Source organism: Acipenser ruthenus, chromosome 4 (genome assembly GCF_902713425.1).
Source record: "Acipenser ruthenus chromosome 4, fAciRut3.2 maternal haplotype, whole genome shotgun sequence".
Classification (NCBI taxonomy): Eukaryota; Metazoa; Chordata; class Actinopteri; order Acipenseriformes; family Acipenseridae; genus Acipenser; species Acipenser ruthenus.
The window spans coordinates 698,675-723,920 of NC_081192.1; the positions used below are offsets into that span (position 1 = coordinate 698,675).

General features: G+C 41.3%; 1 protein-coding gene across 3 annotated transcripts in view; it reads left to right on the forward strand.

The window, feature by feature from the left end:
• LOC117399345 (solute carrier family 45 member 4-like) overlaps positions 1 to 25,246 on the forward strand; it is a 72,431-nt gene that overhangs the window by 18,280 nt on the left and 28,905 nt on the right. For 2 of the 3 annotated variants that reach the window (XM_059021261.1, XM_059021263.1), the window contains exon 2: positions 10,769 to 11,530. In XM_059021261.1, coding sequence (XP_058877244.1) covers positions 11,293 to 11,530 — 238 coding nt within the window. In that variant the 5' untranslated portion in view covers positions 10,769 to 11,292. Of the gene's footprint in view, positions 1 to 5,217; positions 5,463 to 10,768; positions 11,531 to 25,246 lie in introns of all 3 variants that reach the window. The other variant, XM_059021262.1, reaches the window with a different exon arrangement.

Consider the following 25,246-nt stretch of genomic DNA (forward strand, 5'->3'; position numbering starts at 1 on the left):
CTTCTGTATTTATTTTAATTGCATGCTGTATTTATTGCTGATGCAGTACTGGCAGTCCTGCTGACTCGCTGAGCTAGACCATCCTCGTGATCGCCCCAGGATTGCAGCATATCAAAGCTGCAAGTCTCTCTAAGTAACCTTGCTTTTCACTTGCATTGCTTGGCGTTTTTTTATTTCTTTGATACTATACCATTTAAAATCAAAATACTTCTGCACCACGTGGTTTTGTGGGTGTGTCTCCATGAGGCTCCTAAAGCACAGAACTGCTTGCAGCTTTAAATGATCTTTACATCCAGTAAAGAACCCCCTCCAGCACCTGACTGTAGGCATTATCTTTCAGTTTTCAACACTTAGGAATTCTCGTATTACATTTCAGAACCTGATTAACTTTACAGACACTTCACTCACTGGGTTCTCTAAAATATGTTTAAAATATTTAACCATCTGTTATATATATATATAAAAGTAAATGGATAAATAGACTGAACACGATTATGCCAGCGGGACTCAACAGAAAAGAATGAACTAATTAACTTCAATAAATATATAACATTTAAATAAATAAACAAAATTCATTCAAAAGTTGTGCATGCTGATGCGCTGGGGAGGCCAAATCTAGACTGATCCTCAGAGCCAGCATTGCATGATATAATAATCATATAAGTTTATATAAAGTAGTGTTAATTAGAATTAATACAGATTCAAAGATAGAAGTAAAAATGATGTCACAATATATAGAACACCATTACATCATGTAAGAATAAATCATGGATTTGAATGTAAACAATAACAAATAGTTGTCATGCCGTCAAAAACCTATAAATACCTCCAATGTTTTGATTCAAATACAGGCTCCCTTGAGAGAGATATGTACAACATATCGAAACGTTGGGCAGCTGGCTCTTTGAGCTAATATATATATATATATAAATAAATAAAGGTTGCATAGGCATGTGGGCACATCCACGTTTGTGCTGTGAATGCGTCCTGTTCAGCAACACCTAATTAGCTTATATATTGAAGGGTATATCTTGGGAACCATTTGTCAGGTTTTATTAAAAGTTCTTTATTAAATGCTTGGACATTGGCACCAACTGTTTGTGGCAATGTACTTTTTTATTTATACTGACGCCTGTGATTAGGTAATTATATTGTATTCAGTATGAATCATACAAACACATCAGTGTTGAGAGTTTGCATATTAGGGATGTCTGTCTGCATTCATCTGGCCCTGGAATGCCCACAAACAAACACTGTTCATGCCAGATTTAGGGTTGTGTTTTTATTTAGCTGCTCAGGTAATCGGATACACTTCCATACACCACTGGTAAAGTAGGTTACAGTAGGATACGTCTGGCTTTCTCTCTTCTCTGGTGCCCAGAGTAACAGGAGAGCAGAGAGGTCCGATGCCACGGGATTCGGAGCGCAAGCCTCTGCTAAATATAAAGCCTGGTATGAGAGCCTTCCAGTTTCATAGCTTGCTGGTCCCTTGTCAGGGCTGCTAAGGAAGATGTCGGAGACCTAAAAGTAGGTTTCTGTCTTTCTTTATACTGACCCAGAAAAGGATTCCATTAAATACGGAGGGACCCATGGATATTGCACCACCCACCTCACCCAGCAGGGGATGCTGCAAGCAATGATATGCAGAACATCCCCTTTGGAGGATGGATGTGAATAGCAAGGGTTAATGCACACACATTCATCTCGGAAGATTCAATTCCAGGCACAAGTCCACATGCATTGCATCTGGGGTGCTTGTTTGTTTTGCATTCTTCATTTTTCAATGTCATGCTTCTCATTCTAGTCCTCTGTTTGGCTGGGTGATGGCACGGTCTCTCATAGCGATCGTTTTGGATCCGTTCCCTTGTGAATCGAAAGGCTGGATTATTAGACGTCTGAGCTCAGTGTTGCTGGTCACTATCCACGGTGCAGTTTTGTTGAGCTGTGTGCATCTGTGTGTGTGTGTGTGTGTGTGTGTTTGCAGGGTGTGCTTGCCTGTTGTTGGTGATAATGGTATGTATTTCGTTTTTTTTTTCTAATCCACAAAACTAAAAACAAAAGGTTGCCACACAAGGCAAGCGATAGCGATTAGAATTATTCCTGGTTTAAAAGGCATGGCATATGCAGACAGGCTAAAATAATTGAATCTATTCAGTCTTGAACAAAGAAGACTACGTGGCGATCTGATTCAAACATTCAAAATCCTAAAAGGTATAGACAATGTCGACCCAGGGGACGACTTTGACCTGAAAAAAGAAACAAGGACCAGGGGTCACAAATGGAGATTAGATAAAGGGGCATTCAGAACAGAAACTAGGAGGCACTTTTTTACACAGAGAATTGAGAGTCCAACTCCCCAGTAATGTTGTTGAAGCGGACACCCTGGGATCCTTCAAGAAGCTACTTGATGAGATTCTGGGATCAATAAGCTACTAACAACCAAACGAGCAAGATGGGCTGAATGGCCTCCTCTCGTTTGTAAACTTTCTTATGTTATGCCGTCTTCTCCGGGTGCCTTTCCTGTCTTCATATGTTTGATAGCATGCTTCACTTCATCCGGTAGAACGTCTCGATCTTCTTCCTCAGGTTGTGTTTTTTCCGTCTCGTCTTCATCTGCTACGTTGCTCTTTTCATCTGGATATCATTTTTTGTAAAAGTCTTCGACTCTCTTCAAAATCAATTTACGGTTCTTGATGACAGTCTCATCCTCTTGTTTGATTGCTAAAATCTGTTTTTCCCCCCCCGACGATTATGTATTCAGTCTTTGACTTAAGAGCTGCTTCATTTCCCTTCTTTTCTTCATGAGGTCTTTTGTCTCTTGCGTGATCTTCTGGTCGCATTTTGTACTCTGTGTTCCAGTGATTTTTTATTTTTTTTTGCTGTTTCTGCAATTACTTGTGTCACTTCCTCATAGATTTTGTTCACCTCAATTGTTCCATCTTTTTGCAGATATTTAAGAGCACTGAATCTATTCTTCAGTTCCAGTTGAAACACCAGGCTTTGCTTCCGGAGCATTTCTACGTTGATTGTGTTGGATTTTGTCATCACGAGTTTCGCTCTCCAGTGTTGTGTTTAGGTGTATTTTGCATCTTACAAGTCTGTGGTCACTTCCTCTGTATTGTTTAGTACTGAGACATCTTGTACGGTGTGCTTATTGTTGGTGAGTATGTAGTCAATTTCATTCTTCACTCCGTTGGGTCCTTTCCATGTCCGTTTCCTGGTGGGTTTCTTCTGGAAGAAGGTGTTCATGATGTTCACGGTTAGAAAATCCAGAACCGGGCCAGGAACTGAGGCAACAAGGGGTCCATGGACGGCAATGTTGCCAGTAGCCAGAAGTGCTGACAGCGCCAAGGCTGACCCCTTCAGCCAGGGCAATCCCTCCTCCCGCTGCACCACTGGCAGTGGAAATGCAGCCACTGGCAAGGCTGTGAGCAGAAGTGCTGACGGCGCCAAGGCTGACTCCTCCAGCCGGGGCAATTCAGGCAGCGGAAATGCTGCTAGTGGTATCGTTGGCAGCAGAAATGCAGTTGAAATTGGCGGGGTATGGGATTTGTAGTTTTTAATGTGTGATTAACAGTGGGCAGTGGACACCAATAAACTACATTCCCAGAATACATTACGATTGAGCTAATGAGAGTTTAGATCTGTGAGTGTTTATTTTTAAAAAAATTTTATGTTTTGTTCTTTTTCAGCTAAAAAAAAAAAATAATCTAGCAGCATACGTGCACCTAAATTAAAACTTAGGTTCGCACAAGCAAATTTGTCGCATATGCGACCAAATTAGTCGCACTGTAGAGCCCTGTTTGTTTGCGATTTAGTTCCTGAGAATAGTTGCCGCAGCTCTTATTATTGAGGTGTACTTGGTGTCGCTGTGTGTTATTGTTTTCTGTAATACTTTGATATCCTGTCAGTTAAGAAAAGGCTTCATGCAAAGCTTGTTTTAACGTTGTCTTTTTATTACGCCGGCCAGAGACCCTCGCTTTTACCCAGAGACCATGGCTTTTACCCAGGTTTTCAGGTACCCATGCCGACCTCTAATATATATGTTATAAATCTCAAAACATGTTCAGCACTATAGAATGTATAGCCTCATCATTGCCCGTGTTTCAATGTTTGATTTCCTATCTGCCTGTTGCCAGGTCATTCTTTCTCCCATCGTTCCCATGAAAGCAAAGCACTTGATGCAGTGCATTACATTTCCTGGAACCAGCTCTACCCCTGGGTGGTGATTAGTTCTGACTGCAAACCAGTTGTTCCCATGCTGGATCCCCAAAGGTGTCTCCTGCTGTGCTCCTGTTATACAAAAGAAAGCTAGTAACCCAATCAATCACTGTCAGTCAATCAATCAATCAATCAATCAAGCAATCGATCCAATGATTTGTATATATCGGATGTACTGCAGTAATATACTGTAGTAGGTTTTTTTTTGGCAGAGAAACAAGGATATAAAAAAACTAATCAAAACAAAATTGAGACTGCTGGAGATGGGTGCAGCTGCACTCACTGAACACGGGTGCCTGTGCTGGCTTCACACTGGAGATGGGTGCAGCTGCACTCGCTGAACACGGGTGCCTGTGGTGGGTTCACACTGGAGATGGGTGCAGCTGCACTTGCTGAACATGGGTGCCTGTGGTGGGTTCACACTGGAGATGGGTGCAGCTGCACTCGCTGAACACGGGTGCCTGTGGTGGGTTCACACTGGAGATGGGTGCAGCTGCACTCGCTGAACACGGGTGCCTGTGCTGGCTTCACACTAGAGATGGGTGCAGCTGCACTCACTGAACACGTCTGCCTGTGCTGGGTTCACTCCCCTTAAACATGTAATCCATACATTTTTAGACTGCTGGTCGTTATGCAAGCAGTTCATCGTAGGGTCTTGGCAGAAACACTATTGCAGTGCTGCAAAAGAGCTCTCTGGGTTTTATGTTGTGGATTTAGCTTTTGTTTTGGATTTTAAAGCTTGCTTTATAGGAATCCTTGACACTGGCACTCCGCAGGCATGTAGATACGGCACTGAAACCCAACCCAGAGCGGAGTTTGCAGAACAAGATCCTCGTCTTCTGCACTCTGTAACACGGTGCATTGAGACTGTACTTGACCTTTTAATGCAATGCACGGCATTTCCCTCTTACCACAGACGATCGCAGAAAAATGCTTAGGACGCACTTCAGCCGTGTCATGGGATTTTCAACAAGAAACAGAATTTCTGCTTTTCAGGTGAAGTGTTTGGATTGCAATGTGATGCTTAGCAGGAGCCCCTGTGACTGCGTGTGGGTGAGAATACCAGGGGGAAGCAAGGGCTGCCTCACAGGAGCTTAGAAGGAGCCCCTGTGACTGTGTGTGGGTGAGGATCCCGGGAGAAAGCAAGGGCTGCCTCACAGGAGCTTAGAAGGAGCCCCTGTGACTGTGTGTGGGTGAGGATCCCGGGAGAAAGCAAGGGCTGCCTGACAGGAGATCTGAAGGTGCGTTTTCAGATAAAGGGAGGCTGGGGTCTGGGGGCTGGGGGGGGATTCTTCAGTACAGAGCCTGTATACTGTTTCAGTACATGCAGTGTTTAAACTAGTGCAGTAGGACTTTAAGCTTTACTAAGCAGTAACAGTATTTCCCTTATTTAAGTGCTCCCCTCCCCCCAGCACTGCACTTTACTGAAATAAGAATTTGCTTTCTGCTACTCAAGATGACAATAAATCTTGTATTCTTTATGAATGTGGCCCACTGAATTTGATTAAAGTCATCAGTGCAAGTGAATGGTTTAGTCAAGTCTGCAAGTCAAATTGGTTGTGATTTTATGACACTTCCTTCAGGCTCAACAGTCTATTTTGAAATTGTGTGAACTAGATTAGGTTCTTGGTAGTTGGTTGCAGGGTAATTCCGTTTTGATTGTGCAGTACTAGTGTAATTGGGCAGCAGTGTGGAGTAGTGGTTAGGGCTCTGGACTCTTGACCGGAGGGTTGTGGGTTCAATCCCTGGTGGGGGGACACTGCTGTTGTACCCTTGAGCAAGGTACTTTACCTAGATTTCTCCAGTAAAAACCCAACTGTATAAATGGGTAATTGTATGTGAAAGTAAGTCTCTTGTGTTCGGGCTATAAAATACTGTCTAAAGCCTTGACAATCTGCTTAGGTACTGTACTGAATACTGTTGTGCGGCCAGAACAACCATATTGTGTGTCCAACGGGTCAATTTTTGATAATATTTTCTTTGTACGAAATCTTTTAGACGCCTCCAGACTTTTCGGTTTCACGGCAGGTCTTATTTTTTTGGAACAAGAGAAAGCATTTGATAGAGTTGACCATAAGTATTTGTATAATAGGGCATAGTGTGGAGTAGTGGTTAGGGCTCTGGACTCTTGACCGGAGAGGGTCGTGGATTCAATCTCAGGTGGGGGACACTGCTGTTGTACCCTTGAGCAAGGTACTTTACCTAGATTGCTCCAGTAAAAACCCAACTGTATAAATGGGTAATTGTATGTGAAATAATGTATAATGTGATGTCTTAACAATTGTAAGTCGCCCTGGATAAGGGCGTCTGCTAAGAAATAAATAATAATAATAATAATTGAGGAAGAAGAAGCCTCCGGGGAATGTCCAGACAATGCAGTGTGCTGTTAATCACCCTGTCCAGACAATGCAGTGTGCTGTTAATCACCCTGACCAGACAATGCAGTGTGCTGTTAATCACCCTGACCAGACAATGCAGTGTGCTGTTAATCACCCTGACCAGACAATGCAGTGTGCTGTTAATCACCCTGACCAGACAATGCAGTGTGCTGTTAATCACCCTGACCAGACAATGCAGTGTGCTGTTAATCACCCTGACCAGACAATGCAGTGTGCTGTTAATCACCCTGACCAGACAATGCAGTGTGCTGTTAATCACCCTGACCAGACAATGCAGTGTGCTGTTAATCACCCTGACCAGACAACAACGTATTTCAAGGTACATGGTATGGTGTGTAGCTTGTACAAGCAGTACGTGGCACAAAGCCTCTACTGTTTGATGGAAGACAGAATCAACTACTTGAAGTTCCTTTATTATTGATCTTGAACTTTAGCGGTGGACCCCAGCTTCAGTTGCTGTTACCTTCTGTTTATTTTGGATGCCACCCTGTGGGACAGCAGGTCAAATGTTTTTTCCTGCACAGGCGTCTGGAGAGATGACGTTACGAGCCCAGCGCAATAACAAACATGTAATCATGAATGTGCAGAAAGACTAAAGTATCAGGAGTTTGGGGTCCTTCTGTTTTTAAGCAAGCCTGCACCCCTGGCACATAAGTAGCTGCTTTTCTCGGCTACAGATTTGTTTCTTGCAGCTCCTCTACGATGTAAAGGCATGAGTCTGTGGTAACTGCATTGGAAATGGGATGAGAGATTTTCAGAGCCTGTTTACAGTCAGATGAGCAGTGGGCTGTCCCTCCTCTGGTGCATACATTAAGCCTGTCCAGTCAGCATGCTTCCCAAACCCACGCTTTCTAATACAGGAGTAAACACACACAGGGGGGACTATTGCTATTAGCAGCTCGATGACTTTCAAGTTCAACTCATTAATGTAGCTGCAGCCGTTTTTCCGCCTGAACGTGTTTTTTTTACAAAGCCTGCTGATGCTATTTCTTTAAGTGGCTGCCTTCTCTTGCTGATTTGTTGGCTGTTGCTGTACCTGCTGCTGACAACAGACACAGTATCTGTCTCTGTTTTAGTCCGGAGTTTCTGCTTAATCACAATGTCTCTCTTCTATCGAAGACACTAAATCTCTAGTGGTTTCTTTTCTTTTCAGTGACTCGTGTTAATATCCATGAGTAAATGAACAATGAGTGTTGGAAGGCACACTGTTGACAAGTAATGGGTTGTTGAAATGCTGACAATGTGCCAGGACAGAGTTTTGCACAACCCTAAGCAAAACACATGAGTATCACAGTATTGTATACTGGTTTAGATTTGACCATTGATTTTAAACAGGGATTGCCTATTTGTTTGCTTGTTTGTTCATCCCTGTGCCAGTGCCCAGGGGTGAACAGCTGTCTCTTTATTACTGTAGTTTTATAATATTGTATGGGCTTACTGCTAATGAAAACCCTAGTCAGGATTTGTTTATCTAAAATAAACAGCATCACTCTCTGCTTGACTATTTACATTTACTTTAGAGGTTATGTGCTGCGTCTCCGTTGTGTACCAAGAAATGATCCCACGAAGGAGCATGACCGGGAAATGTGTCATTTTAATGATGGACCGTTTTGTTAAAAGACAAAAATAAATGATAGGGAGAGGAAGTATGTATACCAACTATAAAACATACTTACTGTAGTGTATATACTATATAAAACACACTGTAGTGTTTGACCTTTGTCCCCTCATCCAATATGACTGTCTGGAAACCATGTTGGAAACCAAAAAGGAAGTTAGAAAGGCCAAGAGAGAGATAGAAATGAGCATTGCTAAGGGGGCTAGAACCAATTCCAAAAAGTTTCCAATATTATAACAAGAAGAGAACATTCAAAGAGGAGGCAAAAATGTCTAAGAGATACAAATGGCAAAATCATAGATGAAGAGAAAAAAATAGCAAATATATGAAATGATTACTTTTCACAGGTTTTTACAAAGGAGGACACGGACAACATGCCCCACATGTCGACCTGTTCCTATCCAATTTTAAATAACTTTAGCATAACAGAGGCAGAAGTGTTAAAGGGACTAGGAGCTCTTAAAATAAACAAATCTCCTGGGCTGGATGAGATCCTCCCAATAGTACTCAGAGAAATGAAAGAAGTTATTTACAAACCGCTAACCAAGAACATGCAACAGTCTCTTGACTCAGGGGTTGTACCGACAGACTGGAAAATAGCAAACGTAATACCGGTCCACAAAAAGGGAGACAAAACCGAACCAGGTAACTACAGACCAATAAGCCTGACTTCTATTATATGTAAACTTATGGAAACTATAATAAGATCCAAAATGGAAAATTACCTATATGGTAACAGTATACTAGGAGACAGTCAGCATGGTTTTAGGAAAGGGAGATTGTGTCCAACTAACTTGCTTGATTTTTTTGAGGATTATTATTTTATTATTATTTATTTATTAGCAGACACCCTTATCCAGGGCGACTTACAATTGTTGCAAGATATCACATTATACACATTATTTCTCATTATACAGATATCACATTATTTTTTACATACAATTACCCATTTATACAGTTGGGTTTTTACTGGAGCAATCTAGGTAAAGTACCTTGCTCAAGGGTACAGCAGCAGTGTCCCCACCGGGGATTGAACCAACGACCCTCCGGTCAAGAGTCCAGAGCCCTAACCACTACTCCACACTGCTGCCCTTTTACACAGAATTGTGAGGGTCTGGGACCAACTCCCCTGTAATGTTGTTGAAGCTGACACCCTGTGATCCTTCAAGAAGCTGCTTGATGAGATTCTGGGATCAATGAGCTACTAACAACCAAACGAGCAAGATGGGCTGAATGGCCTCCTCTCATTTGTAAACTTTCTTATGTTGTTATGTGGTAACATAATGTCAAGCGCGTCATTGAATTGTGAAGGCATATTATACTGTATATGAGACAAGCCTGAGATATGAGGCACTACATCTGTAGACCTGCAGCCGCATTCCATTTAAATAATGTTTCTTGAAGAGTTTTTAGCACATAGCTTAGAAGTCAAGTTATGTAAAGGCTGCAAGGTTTTTTATGCTATTTCAATGCCGCTGACAGTGTGTTGCTGTACGCTGATCAACATAACCTCTCACTGCAAGACTAATGCCTTGCTAACCAGGCATCTCTGATTTTTACCAGCAGTGTGATGGAGGTGTCTGGTTGATTTGCTGCTGAGAAGCAGACAATGATCGAAGGAATTGTTTTAAAAAAGGATTGGAATTATGAGTCTCCACAGTCCAGTGGAGCAGGAGACGTTTGGTCAGGGCTGAGGTGTGAGGGGAAACCTGACTGACTGTGTCATTGTACCTCATGTGCACAAACCCAGATACAAACAACAAAATACAGTTGTATTCTACAGCAGTGACCCAACACCATAGTTTACTTCTATTGTATTCCATCTAATTTAGTGCTGTAGACTATAATGAACTTTAACTGTAGTATCTATTGAAGCGACAGACCTGTCTATGTATAATTGTAAATGTGCAATTCAGAATTCTTGCAATTATAATAATAATAATAATAATAATAATAATAATAATAATAATAATCTTAGTTTTATAAAGCACCTTTCATGACAGGTCATCACAAAGCTCTGTACATAAGAACACAAAACAAAAATAAACAAGAAAAATACCAAAACATTAAATAATAAAAAAAGCCAGTTTAAACAAATAAGTTTTTAAGTGTGAGATTTAAAAACACCCCGGGATTCAGAGTCCCTGATTCCTGTCATTGTAATATAACCTTGACACAGCAGCACATACAATATTGTTCAATTGTGTGTTTTTGTCATTCAGTCATCATTATTGTATTTTCAACCACTTTTGGTGACCCCGTTTGTTTGAATACAGGTATTCCTGTGATTATTGCTACTGTACACCTGTGATTATTGCTAGTAAACATGTTAATCTGTGTGGAGCTATTAATGTTACTTTTTTGTGTAATTGTAATTATAATTGAAATTACTGCAGTTTAATTGGAACTCATTGTTATTGTAATTGCCCCCAGGTCTGACGAGCGGAGTTGTTTTTTCATCACTAACCACCTTCTCTTTTCTTCTTCTCCCCTCCCTCTGTCTCCGCTGGTCCGGTCCGGGGCTCTGCAGAATAATCGGCCGCTCGATGGGGATTAACAGAGGAGCTCCCACTTGTGTCGCCTTCCCGTCTCTGTGCTGCCAGCCCATCCTTTTCAGCACTTGCTCCATAGCAATCATGAAACTTGTATTAACTGAATGGCAATTGATATGGATTTTGAATTGTAGTAGACAGTAAAATCGCATGGCAAAGCCATATTTTTTCACAACTTCTTGCTTACCAAAGACCTGCTGGTGTTCTTCTACCGCAGACCTTTGAATGTCTGTTGAATCCCTGAGGAAGGAATACATCCAGGTTTAAAAGAGAAGACCTCCAAAAACAGAAGAAAAGAACGTGGAGGTTATTAAAAAAAACTAAGAAAGGAACGACATGCAATCGAGAGAGAAAAAATAAGACAACTTCTTAATTTATCCCAGAGTTATACATATATAAAATATATAAATATATATATATCTATCTATATCTGTATTATTTATAAATATTCTCTATAAATATTGTATTGGAAGAAGCTCTATATTTTGTACTCCTGACGACCATGGCTCCCCAGAATGCTGACTCGGATACGATGCAAGTGGAGGGTCTGCCGGTGGCTCAGCTCAAGAAGAAGCAGGGCGAGGGCAGGGAGAGCGAGAGCGGGGAGGATGCGGGGAGCGAGGCCTCCATAGACAGGATCCCTATGCGCCGCTGGGTCATGCACGGGGCAGTGATGTTCGGACGGGAGTTCTGCTATGCCATGGAGACGGCCCTCGTCACACCGGTTCTGTTGCAAATAGGTATGTTGCTGTCGGCTCCTGCTTTTGGGATATAAAGGTGTCAGGGCGTGGGGGGGGGCACACAGGATTCATCAGTCACAAATAATTTCTCACTGAACTTTTATATCTGTATTGAATACATACAGGGGACATGTATTTAGGCTTTTATATAGTAGTCATATGCTGTAGCTGTTTTTAAGGTCTGGTCTTATTGAAAATGACTTGGGCTTTGTCTGCCTTTGTTCCTCCTGGTATCAGACGAGTATTATTAGGCTTCCAAGCTGGCTTGGGAAGCCTATTGTTATTGTGAAGATTTGAGTTTTTAATTTAATTTAATTTTATTTATTTATTTATTGATATATTTATATATTTATTATTATTGTCATTTTTCTTCCCAAAACTTTGAAGTGCACGCGATGTAACCTATCAACATGTAACTTGGCAGGTATCATCCTGTAGGGATTATAGTTCAGATGCAAAAAAAAGTGCGTCAACCAAGATGGTGGCCTGACGCATTTTTTGGAAAAACTTTTCAAAATCTTCTCCTTGGGGACTGATTGATCTAAAACAAGATGGCCGCCAGACCTACATTTTCTTCTTAAATTTAAAACAGCTTCAGTTGAAAAAATGGTTTATTTGATTAACTCCAAAGTTGACAAGCATCATCCCTGTGTCAATACAATTTGACTTTTTCAAAAATGGTGTTTGGGCGTAAACCAATATGGCCACTTGACGCATTTCTTTAAAAGCCTTTCAAAGTCTTTGGTCAAATGTAAAACTAGCTTATAACTCCTTACAAAGTGCAGATAGGTTAACAGCTACTATGGAACACATATAGGAAACTATATGTTCTCTGTTCAAAAATGACCTTGCTTGCAACCTTTGACCTCTCCTTAAGGTTAAATGTAAAATTAACTTATAATCAATGTCAATCAATTAGTCTTTATTTTATATAGCGCCTTTCATAGTGGACCACCATCACAAAGTGCTTTACAAGATGCAGTAACAACAAGAAATTCCATAATACTTTAAATACAGAAAAGTGCATAATACATGATATACAGTAAAAAACAATGCATAATACAATGCAGTGAAAAATGCATAATACATGATATAGTAGCAGCAACACAGCAGCTAATAGCAGATATCAGGCTTAAAGAGCATGGAAAGCAAGAGAGAACAGGTGTGTCTTGAGAGTTGATTTAAAGCGAGCGGCGGTGGGAGCATCACGCACCAATGTAGATAGCGTCATGGTTACTATGGTGTTTAAAATTATAAAGCATCATGAGAATGAACTAATGCAGTATTTTGAATTGAAACTGCTCCATAAAACTGATCTGTTGCTGACACTTGTGCTGCAATGCTACAGCTTGCCAAAATGTACAACTGGTACTGAGCCTGGAAGCCATAAAACTGCCTGGCAGTTTTAGTTATTATTATTATTATTATTAGTGGATAGTATTGGTTACATAATACATTGAAACTTTCTTTGCTGCAGTGTAGGGGAATGCACTGGTTTAAATGATCCGTATATCTGCTGCAGTGTAGAATGCACTGGTTTAAATGATCAGTATATCTGCTGCAGTGTAGAATGCACTGGTTTAAATGATCAGTATATCTGCTGCAGTGTAGAATGCACTGGTTTAAATGATCAGTATATCTGCTGCAGTGTAGAATGTGCTGGTTTGAATGATCCGTATATCTGCTGCAGTGTAGAATGCGCTGGTTTGAATGATCAGTATATGAGCTGCAGTGTAGAATGCACTGGTTTGAATGATCAGTATATGAGCTGCAGTGTAGAATGCACTGGTTTGAATGATCAGTATATCTGCTGCAGTGTAGAATGCACTGGTTTGAATGATCAGTATATGAGCTGCAGTGTAGAATGCACTGGTTTAAATGATCTGTATATCTGCTGCAGTGTAGAATGCGCTGGTTTGAATGATCCGTATATCTGCTGCAGTGTAGAATGCACTGGTTTAAATGATCTGTATATCTGCTGCAGTGTAGAATGCGCTGGTTTGAATGATCCGTATATCTGCTGCAGTGTAGAATGCACTGGTTTAAATGATCCGTATATGAGCTGCAGTGTAGAATGCACTGGTTTGAATGATCTGTATATCTGCTGCAGTGTAGAATGCACTGGTTTAAATGATCCGTATATCTGCTGCAGTGTAGAATGCACTGGTTTAAATGATCTGTATATCTGCTGCAGTGTAGAATGCACTGGTTTGAATGATCCGTATATCTGCTGCAGTGTAGAATGCACTGGTTTGAATGATCTGTATATCTGCTGCAGTGTAGAATGCGCTGGTTTGAATGATCAGTATATGAGCTGCAGTGTAGAATGCACTGGTTTGAATGATCCGTATATCTGCTGCAGTGTAGAATGCACTGGTTTGAATGATCCGTATATCTGCTGCAGTGTAGAATGCACTGGTTTGAATGATCTGTATATCTGCTGCAGTGTAGAATGCGCTGGTTTGAATGATCAGTATATGAGCTGCAGTGTAGAATGCACTGGTTTAAATGATCTGTATATCTGCTGCAGTGTAGAATGCACTGGTTTAAATGATCCGTATATGAGCTGCAGTGTAGAATGCACTGGTTTGAATGATCTGTATATCTGCTGCAGTGTAGAATGCGCTGGTTTGAATGATCCGTATATCTGCTGCAGTGTAGAATGCACTGGTTTAAATGATCCGTATATCTGCTGCAGTGTAGAATGCACTGGTTTAAATGATCTGTATATCTGCTGCAGTGTAGAATGCACTGGTTTGAATGATCCGTATATCTGCTGCAGTGTAGAATGCACTGGTTTGAATGATCTGTATATCTGCTGCAGTGTAGAATGCGCTGGTTTGAATGATCAGTATATGAGCTGCAGTGTAGAATGCACTGGTTTGAATGATCCGTATATCTGCTGCAGTGTAGAATGCACTGGTTTGAATGATCAGTATATGAGCTGCAGTGTAGAATGCACTGGTTTGAATGATCTGTATATCTGCTGCAGTGTAGAATGCGCTGGTTTGAATGATCAGTATATGAGCTGCAGTGTAGAATGCACTGGTTTAAATGATCTGTATATCTGCTGCAGTGTAGAATGCACTGGTTTGAATGATCTGTATATCTGCTGCAGTGTAGAATGCACTGGTTTAAATGATCAGTTTATAATTACACACAGTAGTGCACTTGTTGTCGGATCAAAGTGATCTAAATATAGAAATGAAAACTAAAAGCAGAACAACTAAATGAACTGCTGTTTTGTGTAATTTTTCAGCTGATAGAAGCGTGGCTTTGTGGAGAACTGAAAGTGCCCTTGGATGACGAGAGTGTGTGAGTTCTCCTGATCTCGGCAGTCTTTCAGTGAATGAGAGAGTGCTGATTAGTCTGTTTTTTTAAGGAAACTATATCGCAAGGCCAGGTTGTGCAGTGATTCATACACCTCAGGAAGAGTCATCAAATCACCATGCTCTTCGGCACAGTGCTGCACAGCTGTGGCCAAATGTTTTGCATCACATAGAATTCTAGGATTAAGACATTCATTTTAAAAGAAAACACAGCTATATGAACATAATTTAGATATTGTATTTAACATCATGTAATGAAAGAAACTACAAAATGATATCGCAAGTCTACCAGAAGCCATAATAATAGTACAGTATTTCATGTTAGATTTTGAAATGTCACGTTTTTCAATTTTTGACAGTTTCTTGTTAAGTATATGGAAAACTACAAAGTGGTATGTAATTCAATATGTTAACGTAAAATTATTCAGCAGGTTTCATTTGACTTTATGGAGCAAAATGAGTTAATTCTATAGCGTGATGCAAAGCGTTTGGACACAGGTGTAGGTACAGTAGCCTCACATTTTGAAAAGCCCCCCAGAAAAGCACATCAAAGTGTAATAAAGCACAGTGACAGCATGGTCAAGCATAGGCAAGCATTAAAAAATAGCAAGGTATTATTATTATTATTATTATTATTATTATTATTATTATTATTATTTATTTCTTAGCAGACGCCCTTATCCAGGGTGACTTACAAGATATCACATTATTATCACATTATTTTTACATACAATTACCCATTTATACAGTTGGGTTTTTACTGGAACAATCTAGGTAAAGTACCTTGCTCAAGGGTACAGCAGCAGTGTCCCCCCACCTGGGATTGAACCCACGACCCTCCGGTCAAGAGTCCAGAGCCCTAACCACTACTCCACACTGCTGTCCTGCTAAGGTATGGTAAAGCTTACTAAAAAACAAACCATGGTAAACTAACCCTTATAAAAGTTTCCCATAGTAAAAGGACAGCAAAGTGTAACAAAGCACAGTGACAGCATGGTAGTGCATAGGCAAGCATTGTAAAGAACAGTGAGGTATGGTGAAGCATATTAATAAACATGAAAAACTATGGATAATGCATAGTATAAAAATGGGGAAAAGCATGGGGGGGGAACTGCAAAAATGTTGTGGTGAACTTTTAGAAAGACATACGTAGCCCCACGGACTCACAATCTTTACCAGGCTTGCCACAAAAATGCAACCCAGCACAGTCCCAATGCATGCTGACACAAGAGCTCCGGAAAGTGAGGTTCATAGACGCTGTATTCCAAGGAGTGTCACTGGAACTGTTGTATAAGACAGCAGTGTATTGCATACTACAGTCCGTAATCACTCACACAGACCCTTCTGTACAGTACCTCTGTCAGTCTAGGCACTATTTCTGTTTCTGCATAGCTATAGTTTACTGTATATGTCATTGAGAGATGTAAAAGAGGATTCCCTTATATACTGTTAAATGAAACCGGATTGTACTTCTGTCAAGAAGAGAAGAGTTAATCGAATTCCAGAAGTTTCTTTCTACTTCAGTGCAGTTCTCTCCTTTGAGGGAGATGAGGACCCTCTGTTTGATTGAATAGGGGTGGAGGGGAGGGCACTTCTAAGGAAAGATCCATTAACATAGAAAACTAAGAGCACTTCAGCAATGAGTAATGTACAGTGAAAAGCACTTCAGGGACTTTGTGTAATGGAATTAGGTGAGGCTGCATCATGAATGCATTGCTGTGATACACTGCCAGTGTCCTACAAGTCTGCTGTGTTGAGATTGTATGGAGTGCAGTATTACACTGACTCATTGCTGCAAGGGGCGGGGAGATGCATCCTGCGAGTGCCAGATGGGGATTAAATACATGCTGTATTTATTCCCAAGATTAGGAGATGAACAGATACCATAATCTCTGTGTGTGTCATTGTGTTGTTTTCTGTAGCGTTTACAAACCGGTACAAAGACATTATTTGAAGTGATGAAGTCTGGAGGATTGTATATTGACCGATTCCCCCGTTTTGTTTAATTTAGACAGCAGTTTATTCCAGCTCGGAGACGAATGTATCTTGAAATGTTATACACTTCTCCATGGAATTTCTTACATTTCCACAGAAACCCCTTAGTGTTTTATAAAGGCTTTCTTAAGGTGTGCATTTTCCACAGTTGAGACAATTTTGTTTTTTTTGTTTCAGCCAGTCCTGAAAGACAACAATTTATTATTATTTTTTTGTTTGTATTTTTTTCTGTTTTACTATCTTCAGTTCATTTTAATTGTTCATCTTACTACTTTTGGGATTTTCTTTGCTGGTAATTGGTATATCTGTAAACAAGGTGAGTACCGGTACTTTAAATTCTGTGAGGCAGCGCAGTGATTTAGAATATGTGACCAAGGCTCGACCAATCACGTTGCTTGTTTCACGTACCATTGCCAGACCTGGATTATAAATATAATTATATAAACTTCCATAGGAAATGTGAAAGGCCCATTTCATGTTCCTGACAGAGACCTCTTGCTCCAGAGCTGAGAGAGACCTCTTGCTCCAGAGCTGAGAGAGACCTCTTGCTCCAGAGCTGAGAGAGACCTCTTGCTCCAGAGCTGAGAGAGACCTCTTGCTCCAGAGCTGAGAGAGACCTCTTGCTCCAGAGCTGAGAGAGACCTCTTGCTCCAGAGCTGACAGAGACCTCTTGCTCCAGAGCTGACAGAGACCTCTTGCTCCAGAGCTGACAGAGACCTCTTGCTCCAGCTCAACACTGGTGCTCCAGCTCAGGCTGCTTTTACTTGGCTCTGGCTCTGGAACCACACAAACCTATGTGTGACTATCATAGTATCATATTATTTAAGATGTTAATGTTGTTTGTTTGTGTTTCTCAGTAAAAGAGACAAGTGTGAATCTGGTTTTAAGGTTTTATTCTTATATTTATTTTTTTTACAAATCTTTTGGCTAATATTCAACAAAATCAACAGTATCATTGACATTGACCCTTTTTTTTGTCCCTTTAACTAAAAACAACTTTTAGGTTTCAAACTTTTGTTCTAACTTGGCATCTCAAACTGTTTAAGAGCTGAAAATAATATAAAAGCCTTGATTAGCAAATTATTAGTAACTATTAGTTCAATTAAGAGTTCAGTAAAATAACTAAGCGCTCAGCAGGTTTTGTTGAGTTTTGCCCCTTTTTTATTTTGCGTTATGCCAAGGAAATTCCTGCAAAGTCTAATTCATTTTGAGTCCGGGCTCAAAGATAACTTTCAATTCAGAAATATTATTTGTTCAACATTTGTGGAACTTAGCCTTGTTCTTTGGTCAGGAAGTAAACCCCCTGCTTTGGAGAACAGTCTTTCACTTTCCACCGATGTTGCAGGCACACAAAAGAAACAATGTGACAACTGTGCTAAGAAAGGCAAGGAATCTTTGTGATTCCTCCAGTAATCCAGAGTGCTTGAGTCTAAAGGCTTTCTCTTCTCGGCTGCATCACACACCTTCAACTCATTGTCTAATGCAGATCCTACAAAGTCATCATCATCCTCTTCTGTGCTCCTGTCAGAAAGCTGGTAGATGCCCTTTCTGCCACATGGATGTGCTCTCTTGGCTGGAACTGGATCCCTTTCAGGAGGTTCACATGCAACAAACAAACCTTTTTATAGTAGCTTCTTTTTGCTGACTGTTGAAGGACGGCTTTTAAACCACGGATCCAGGAATGTTGACCTCTGAAAATGAAGGTCATTCTCGAAGCTTGATAACCATGTTGAGATCTGACTCAAAAGATAGTCATTCATCTTCGATCCAGGTTCAGACTTTACTTCAATTTTGCCAAGTGTTCTGCGAATTCCAACCACTGTGGGCACAATGAGAGATGCTGTAGGATACTTTGCCCCAGAAAGAGGTGGTTTCTTCCTGAAGTGGCTTCAGCATCTCACTCACTTCTTCCAGAAGCATCTGATCCTCAGCAGCAATGTTTAGTGCTGGTCTCTTCAATTTCAAGGCTGCAATGTCTGCAACTGCTGTGCTTGTTGGCTCACCTTTTCAATCACTGGCAAGCTTGAGTTTCATCTTGTAATGCAGTCTCTCTGAATCTTCCCTGGTTCAGATCCAGGTTCAGCCAGGCACACTTCTGAATAGGCATTCCCAGCACTAGGTCACCTTTTAAAAAGTGTGGCTGTGGTTCGACATCTTTCAATCACTGCAGATGTTTCCTCTAGTAACACTTGCTTTCCTTGCCTGGGAAAGATAATCTCCTGCAGACAGAATGCAATGTATGAGCTAAACAAGGTGCCGTTTCAAGTTAAGAAACTGGCAGCACCTACAGCATTGGCACCACAGTCAGTATCAGCACATACGACTTGCTTTAAATCCTAGGAGTCGAACGTTTTGCACTGAGAAGCCAGTGTTCTCCCCAGTATGGGCTTCATCAGTAGGAATGCAGACAAAGCATTCTGCAATCAAATTCTACTTCTGGTCAACAAAGTGGCACGTTACTTCTAGAAATTCTGATTTTTGTTACAGGTCCACAGATCCAATGTAACGGCAATGTGTGATGCAGACTAGAGAGTGACACAGGAATGAAACTTCAGTCCTGTCCCATCCTGTCCTGTCCAAATTTTTCCCGTCCCATCCTGTAACTTTTATTTATTTTTTTAATTCCTGTCCCACCCTGTCCTGTCAAAAAAATCCCATCCCATCCCGTGATATCCAGAGATCAACTATTATTTGGAGGTACAAATATTTTCGTATTCATGTATAAAATTAGGGTTTCAACCAAAAAAAAACAATTGATTGCAACCCTGCAGATAGGTTTTACTAACCTAACTGAAAGTGTGTCTGCTGCCAGGGATTGAATCTATAATTCATGGTTTAATGGTGTGTGTGTGTGTGTGTGTGAAGCGCTTTGGGAACTTTGTGATGAAAGGTGCTGAAGAAATGTGATAGTTGTTGTTGATTTCAAGTTCTGTATGTTTGATGAAAGATCTATGCAAAACACCTTCAAATAAAACAGTGGTTAGTTGCAGTAAAGTGTGTCCTTCCTCCAATGTTTTTGCAGATACTGTACTGTGGGTCAGAGGCATGCATGATTCCATGAGGAAGGGGTGTAGGCTGTTGACTCTGAGAAGGTCTTCAGTAACAGTGCTTCCATGAGGAAGGGGTGTAGGCTGTTGACTCTGAGAAGGTCTTCAGTAACAGTGCTTCCATGAGGAAGGGGTGTAGGCTGCTGACTCCGAGAAGGACTTCAGTAACAGTGCTTCCATGAGGTCATACCATACCTGTACTTCTGTAGCTTTAGTTGTGAGCACCAAGGATAAACCATTTTATTTTTAAACACGCTTGAACGCCATCTTTTGCTCGTAGCTGGAATGAGATAAAGGCCTAAGAATGTTAAATATGGAGGCTTAGCTGTTTTTTTTTGAGTTTTTTTTCCCCCAGGAGCATATTGTGAGCTGTAGGGAAATTCTGTTCCCCACTTTGGTATCCCGACATACCTGCAGAACGTTCGTATGTCATGCTCAATTGATAGTACTCTGGGCAGTTTCGTTTTCGTGATTTGAAGGAGGTAAACCCCCCATCTTGGAGACCCCTGTCCTTGGTTTGTTCAGACACTGTTTGGCTGTCTTTTAAACAGGGCATACAGTAAATGTTAATTTAAAAAATGTATCTTGAAATGTATGCTGAGCCCTTTTCATTATTACCAGTTTTACCCCAGTTAGTTAAATGTTTTATTGTTTTCAACACATTATAATTAATACTTGGCGACAAGGATGTGCTGCCATTGCATGTTGCCCAAAACAGATTTTGTCTTTAATGAAGAACAAGGATTGTCATTGCCCCATAGCCCTCCCTGTGCCAGTGAGAGAGAGGTTGTGTGACAGCACAGTCCAGTTAGCAGATGAAGGTCCCAGAGAACCACTCCTTATCTCTGACAGTCTGTCTTCGGGAGGTAACTCACAATGCTAATGAACTGGCATCACACCAGAGTTCTGTTGCGAGTCGGAATTGTGCAGAATAGCAGTGTGTGTCCGTCTGGCTGGCAAAGCAACACTAATGATGACGAGCATCATGTGCTATGGAAAGTCTTCAGATCCATTGTGGTCAATGCTCAGTCACTGCTTGGGCTACGCTGTGCTTGCGAAATAGATCTCTTCAGTGCCACACATATTTGCAGTCTACATTATTTGTAATCCAGTTTTCTGGGGTTTTTATTTTTTTTATTTAAGACTGTAGTTACCAGTGTACTTTATAGTATTCTATTATTATTATTCAATTCTTATCAGCTAAGAAATAAATAATAATAATAGAATACTATTACCATTAGAAGTTCTACCATTAGAAGTCTGATGGAAGTACTTGGGTTTTCTCCATATTAATCCAATTATTATTCTTATTTAATTATTTAGTAGATGCCTTTTTCCAAAGCGACTTGCAGAAAATTAAACAAAATATAATTCTATAATAGAATTCCAATTCTATATATCAATCAAATCTTCCATGAAAAATCTAGTTTACAAGTGTATTAAGATCTTCCAGGGATTAGATCATTAAAATGTTTTTAGTTTATCTCAATAAAGAATACCTCTGTACTCACGGGAGACTCGTTTCATTTAGTGCTGCAGAACATTGTTTTCCATAGCCTTAAGAGTCCTGCTAGCCTGAAGATAATGGGTTGTGTCATGACATCGCTCAGAGAGTATTTCCACAGTCTGTTTGCGTCCTGTCTGCAGGTTCTGCCTGGCTCTCGTCTACAGTGGAGGGAAAAGCGCTGCGCTGTCAGATCCTACATGTTTTTGTCTTTTTTCTTTTAAAAAAATTAAAATAAATGTGTTTCCCCTGCCACTTAACCTTGACCTGCGTGAACTCTGGGACCGAGTACCGCCCAGTGTGAGGGAACCTGTGGAAGCTGGAGCTTGTAAAGAAAAACATGAAGCCGTGCCAAGGGCAATACAAGCTAAGGAACTGGAAATCGATTTGCTGTAGGGCACACGGGGTAAATACGCAGTCTTATTATCTTTAGACAGTGAGAGAACACTCTAGACCAGGCTTCATCATCCATGACGTGAAAGAACATCTCTCTCTCTCGCTCTCGCTCTCGCTCTCTCTCTCGCTCTCTGAGCTACTGCTTTTTGTCAACATGTATTCCAGTCCCATATGGCATTCTGATCCAAGTCTCTCTGGGATAGAATCGATTGCTGTCCTCTAAATGTCTGTATCAGTGAAGGCACCAGCAAGCCTTCTAAACGGCTCTTTTAAATTTAACAATATGAGAGGCCACTGTGTATTGTGTGCCCCTGTATGAATTTCACACACAGGTCAAGCCGTTTTTACAGTGGGGGGGAAAAAAAAAATCCAGTCGAGATCATGGGGTGTCTTTGGAATCAGAAAGTACTCCTAAAGCAGTGGGCTGCAGTGTCTGTGCTTCTGGATGACTACTGATCTCTCTACTGTGCAGAACCAAAGTCCCCTCAATTCCAGGTGTAGTCAGTGGGGTATTGGGGTTTACAATATAAAGTGGCTCACAGCAGCATTGCTGAGTTAAACTTTTGTTTTCCATTAACTTCTAATCCATGGCAATTGCAACATTTAGTTTTTTTTTCCCATCTGGCGTGGGTACATGAAGTGGGGAGAAATGAGCGGATTACTGTAATAGGGACTTCTTTATTAATCCCTCCTGGATCGACAGTAACTGATCATCACGATTAGTGTTTAGGCAACATGAGGCCTTAATAAGCTGGTGTTTTTAATATGACATGCTTGGAGTCACAGCTGGTGTCTTTTGATCCCTCTTCCATGGCAGCGGCAGCCGACCAGTCTGAACATGAGAATCTCCGGGTGGATTGGGGGGAGTCCTCGGGCCCTTTCTGATTACCTTTGTTTTTTGTTGTGAAGTTTATGGACTGTCCATTGTTAGTGTTCATAAAAATGCAGCTTAATCACGTTAGAGCCAGAAGGTCGTGGAAACTGAAAAATGTTCAGAATGTGTCAAATGTTTAGCCGGTTACTGTAGTGCCGGCTTTTTTCCGGAGAGGGACACATGACAGTGGCTTAAATGTACAGTACAGTAGAGCGGTCCTCGGCAGCTTGATGTCTCATCCAGAGACCAGCCTCTCCTAGTGCCCCACTAAGACTGTGATTCTGACCCACAGGGAAGAGGTCACCTATTTGTTTTTCATTTGCACTTCCCTATGATTTTAACATACATGTGTGGTGAGGTCCCACCTTTGTTTATCTATTTTGAAAATGTTAACTTTGTATTGATTTACCAGTACCCAAATTGAACAGCTACAATTGGATCCTTCAAGCATAGACTGGATGCTGTCATGGACAGCACTGTATAACCCTCTCTGTGACCACAATAAGACCTTTAGCCAGCTGCCTGGAGGAAGGGCGGCCCGTTTAGCCACGGATTCCCAGAGGTTTCTTTTTTTTTTTCTTTTCCTTTCCTGAGTGTTAAGCCTCAAAGCGAGCGAGCATTGTTGGGCTGAATGGCCTCATTCTAGAATTTCTTATGTTCTACAGTACAGCTATGGGAGACCAAGAAACCCAATATCAATTTCTTGAGTCACAACAGTGCAAACCTTAGCTTTAAACGTTAGATTGTGCTTGGCCTTATTTAAAGTCAAAGGCAGATTTTTTTTAAAAAAGATTTGAGATATGAAAACAAATAAAACATGAATCGGCAATGTTCTTCCATCAGTCAGCCACATGTACATGTGTGTAGAGCAGCTGTGACAGTGAGCTTGGGCTAGTTAAAGGATCGTGTGTAGAGCAGCTGTGACAGTGAGCTTGGGCTAGTTAAAGGATCGTGTGTAGAGCAGCTGTGACAGTGAGCTTGGGCTAGTTAAAGGATCGTGTGTAGAGCAGCTGTGACAGTGAGCTTGGGCTAGTTAAAGGATCGTGTGTAGAGCAGCTGTGACAGTGAGCTTGGGCTAGTTAAAGGATCGTGTGTAGAGCAGCTGTGACAGTGAGCTTGGGCTAGTTAAAGGATCGTGTGTAGAGCAGCTGTGACAGTGAGCTTGGGCTAGTTAAAGGATCGTGTGTAGAGCAGCTGTGACAGTGAGCTTGGGCTAGTTAAAGGATCGTGTGTAGAGCAGCTGTGACAGTGAGCTTGGGCTAGTTAAAGGATCGTGTGTAGAGCAGCTGTGACAGTGAGCTTGGGCTAGTTAAAGGATCGTGTGTAGAGCAGCTGTGACAGTGAGCTTGGGCTAGTTAAAGGATCGTGTGTAGAGCAGCTGTGACAGTGAGCTTGGGCTAGTTAAAGGATCGTGTGTAGAGCAGCTGTGACAGTGAGCTTGGGCTAGTTAAAGGATCGTGTGTAGAGCAGCTGTGACAGTGAGCTTGGGCTAGTTAAAGGATCGTGTGTAGAGCAGCTGTGACAGTGAGCTTGGGCTAGTTAAAGGATCGTGTGTAGAGCAGCTGTGACAGTGAGCTTGGGCTAGTTAAAGGATCGTGTGTAGAGCAGCTGTGACAGTGAGCTTGGGCTAGTTAAAGGATCGTGTGTAGAGCAGCTGTGACAGTGAGCTTGGGCTAGTTAAAGGATCGTGTGTAGAGCAGCTGTGACAGTGAGCTTGGGCTAGTTAAAGGATCGTGTGTAGAGCAGCTGTGACAGTGAGCTTGGGCTAGTTAAAGGATGAAGTTTATGAAAGTCGTATGGCTGTGAAACTGATAACATCAGATGAGGCTTAAACATTGCATAAAAATAACAATAAAAATAATGCTTCATCAATAGCCATTGATGAATCTGAGATCAATTCATTATTCGCACTGGCTGGGTTTTTTTTATTATTTATGGGGATTTTCCATTGTGGCGTGGCACAGGAATGCGGAATGCATGTTGGGTAAATGCTGCACACTGCGGAATATCTGGGCTCAGTAGAATTAGGTGTACCTTAACATGACCCTCATTAAAATGCAGGGTAATCCCTGGAATGTCAGGTTTGAACCCTTTTCAAAGGGAGCGAGAATGTGAACTATTTGCAATGACAGCAAGAAGGAGGCTATTTCCAGGAATGTTTACCTCCAAGGCAGCAAACCAAACACAACCAAACAATGGAGGTTACAAAGTTAGTATGGCAGGAATGCCTGAAACAGCACATTGTGGTGAATGCAAGTCTCATACAAGCTAAGGCAACAGGATTGAACCTGAATCTCTTTGTAATTCAGGATGCCTGATCATGTTGTTGTTGTTTTTTTTTTACTGGTTCTAGGTTTTTTTGTATTTGAGTATGTACAATATCAAGCAGTCCAGATCTTTGCAGAACATTCTAGAATCTCCATGGTGACCTTACTAGGAATTCCACCACTGTGCTATTAAGCGATATATGAAGTGTACGAGGAAGTCCTCATTCCCAAGCGACGAGGCCTGCCGAGTTGTACTGCTGTATAATGAAGCATTAATGTACCTCTGCTGATTAACAGCAGAACT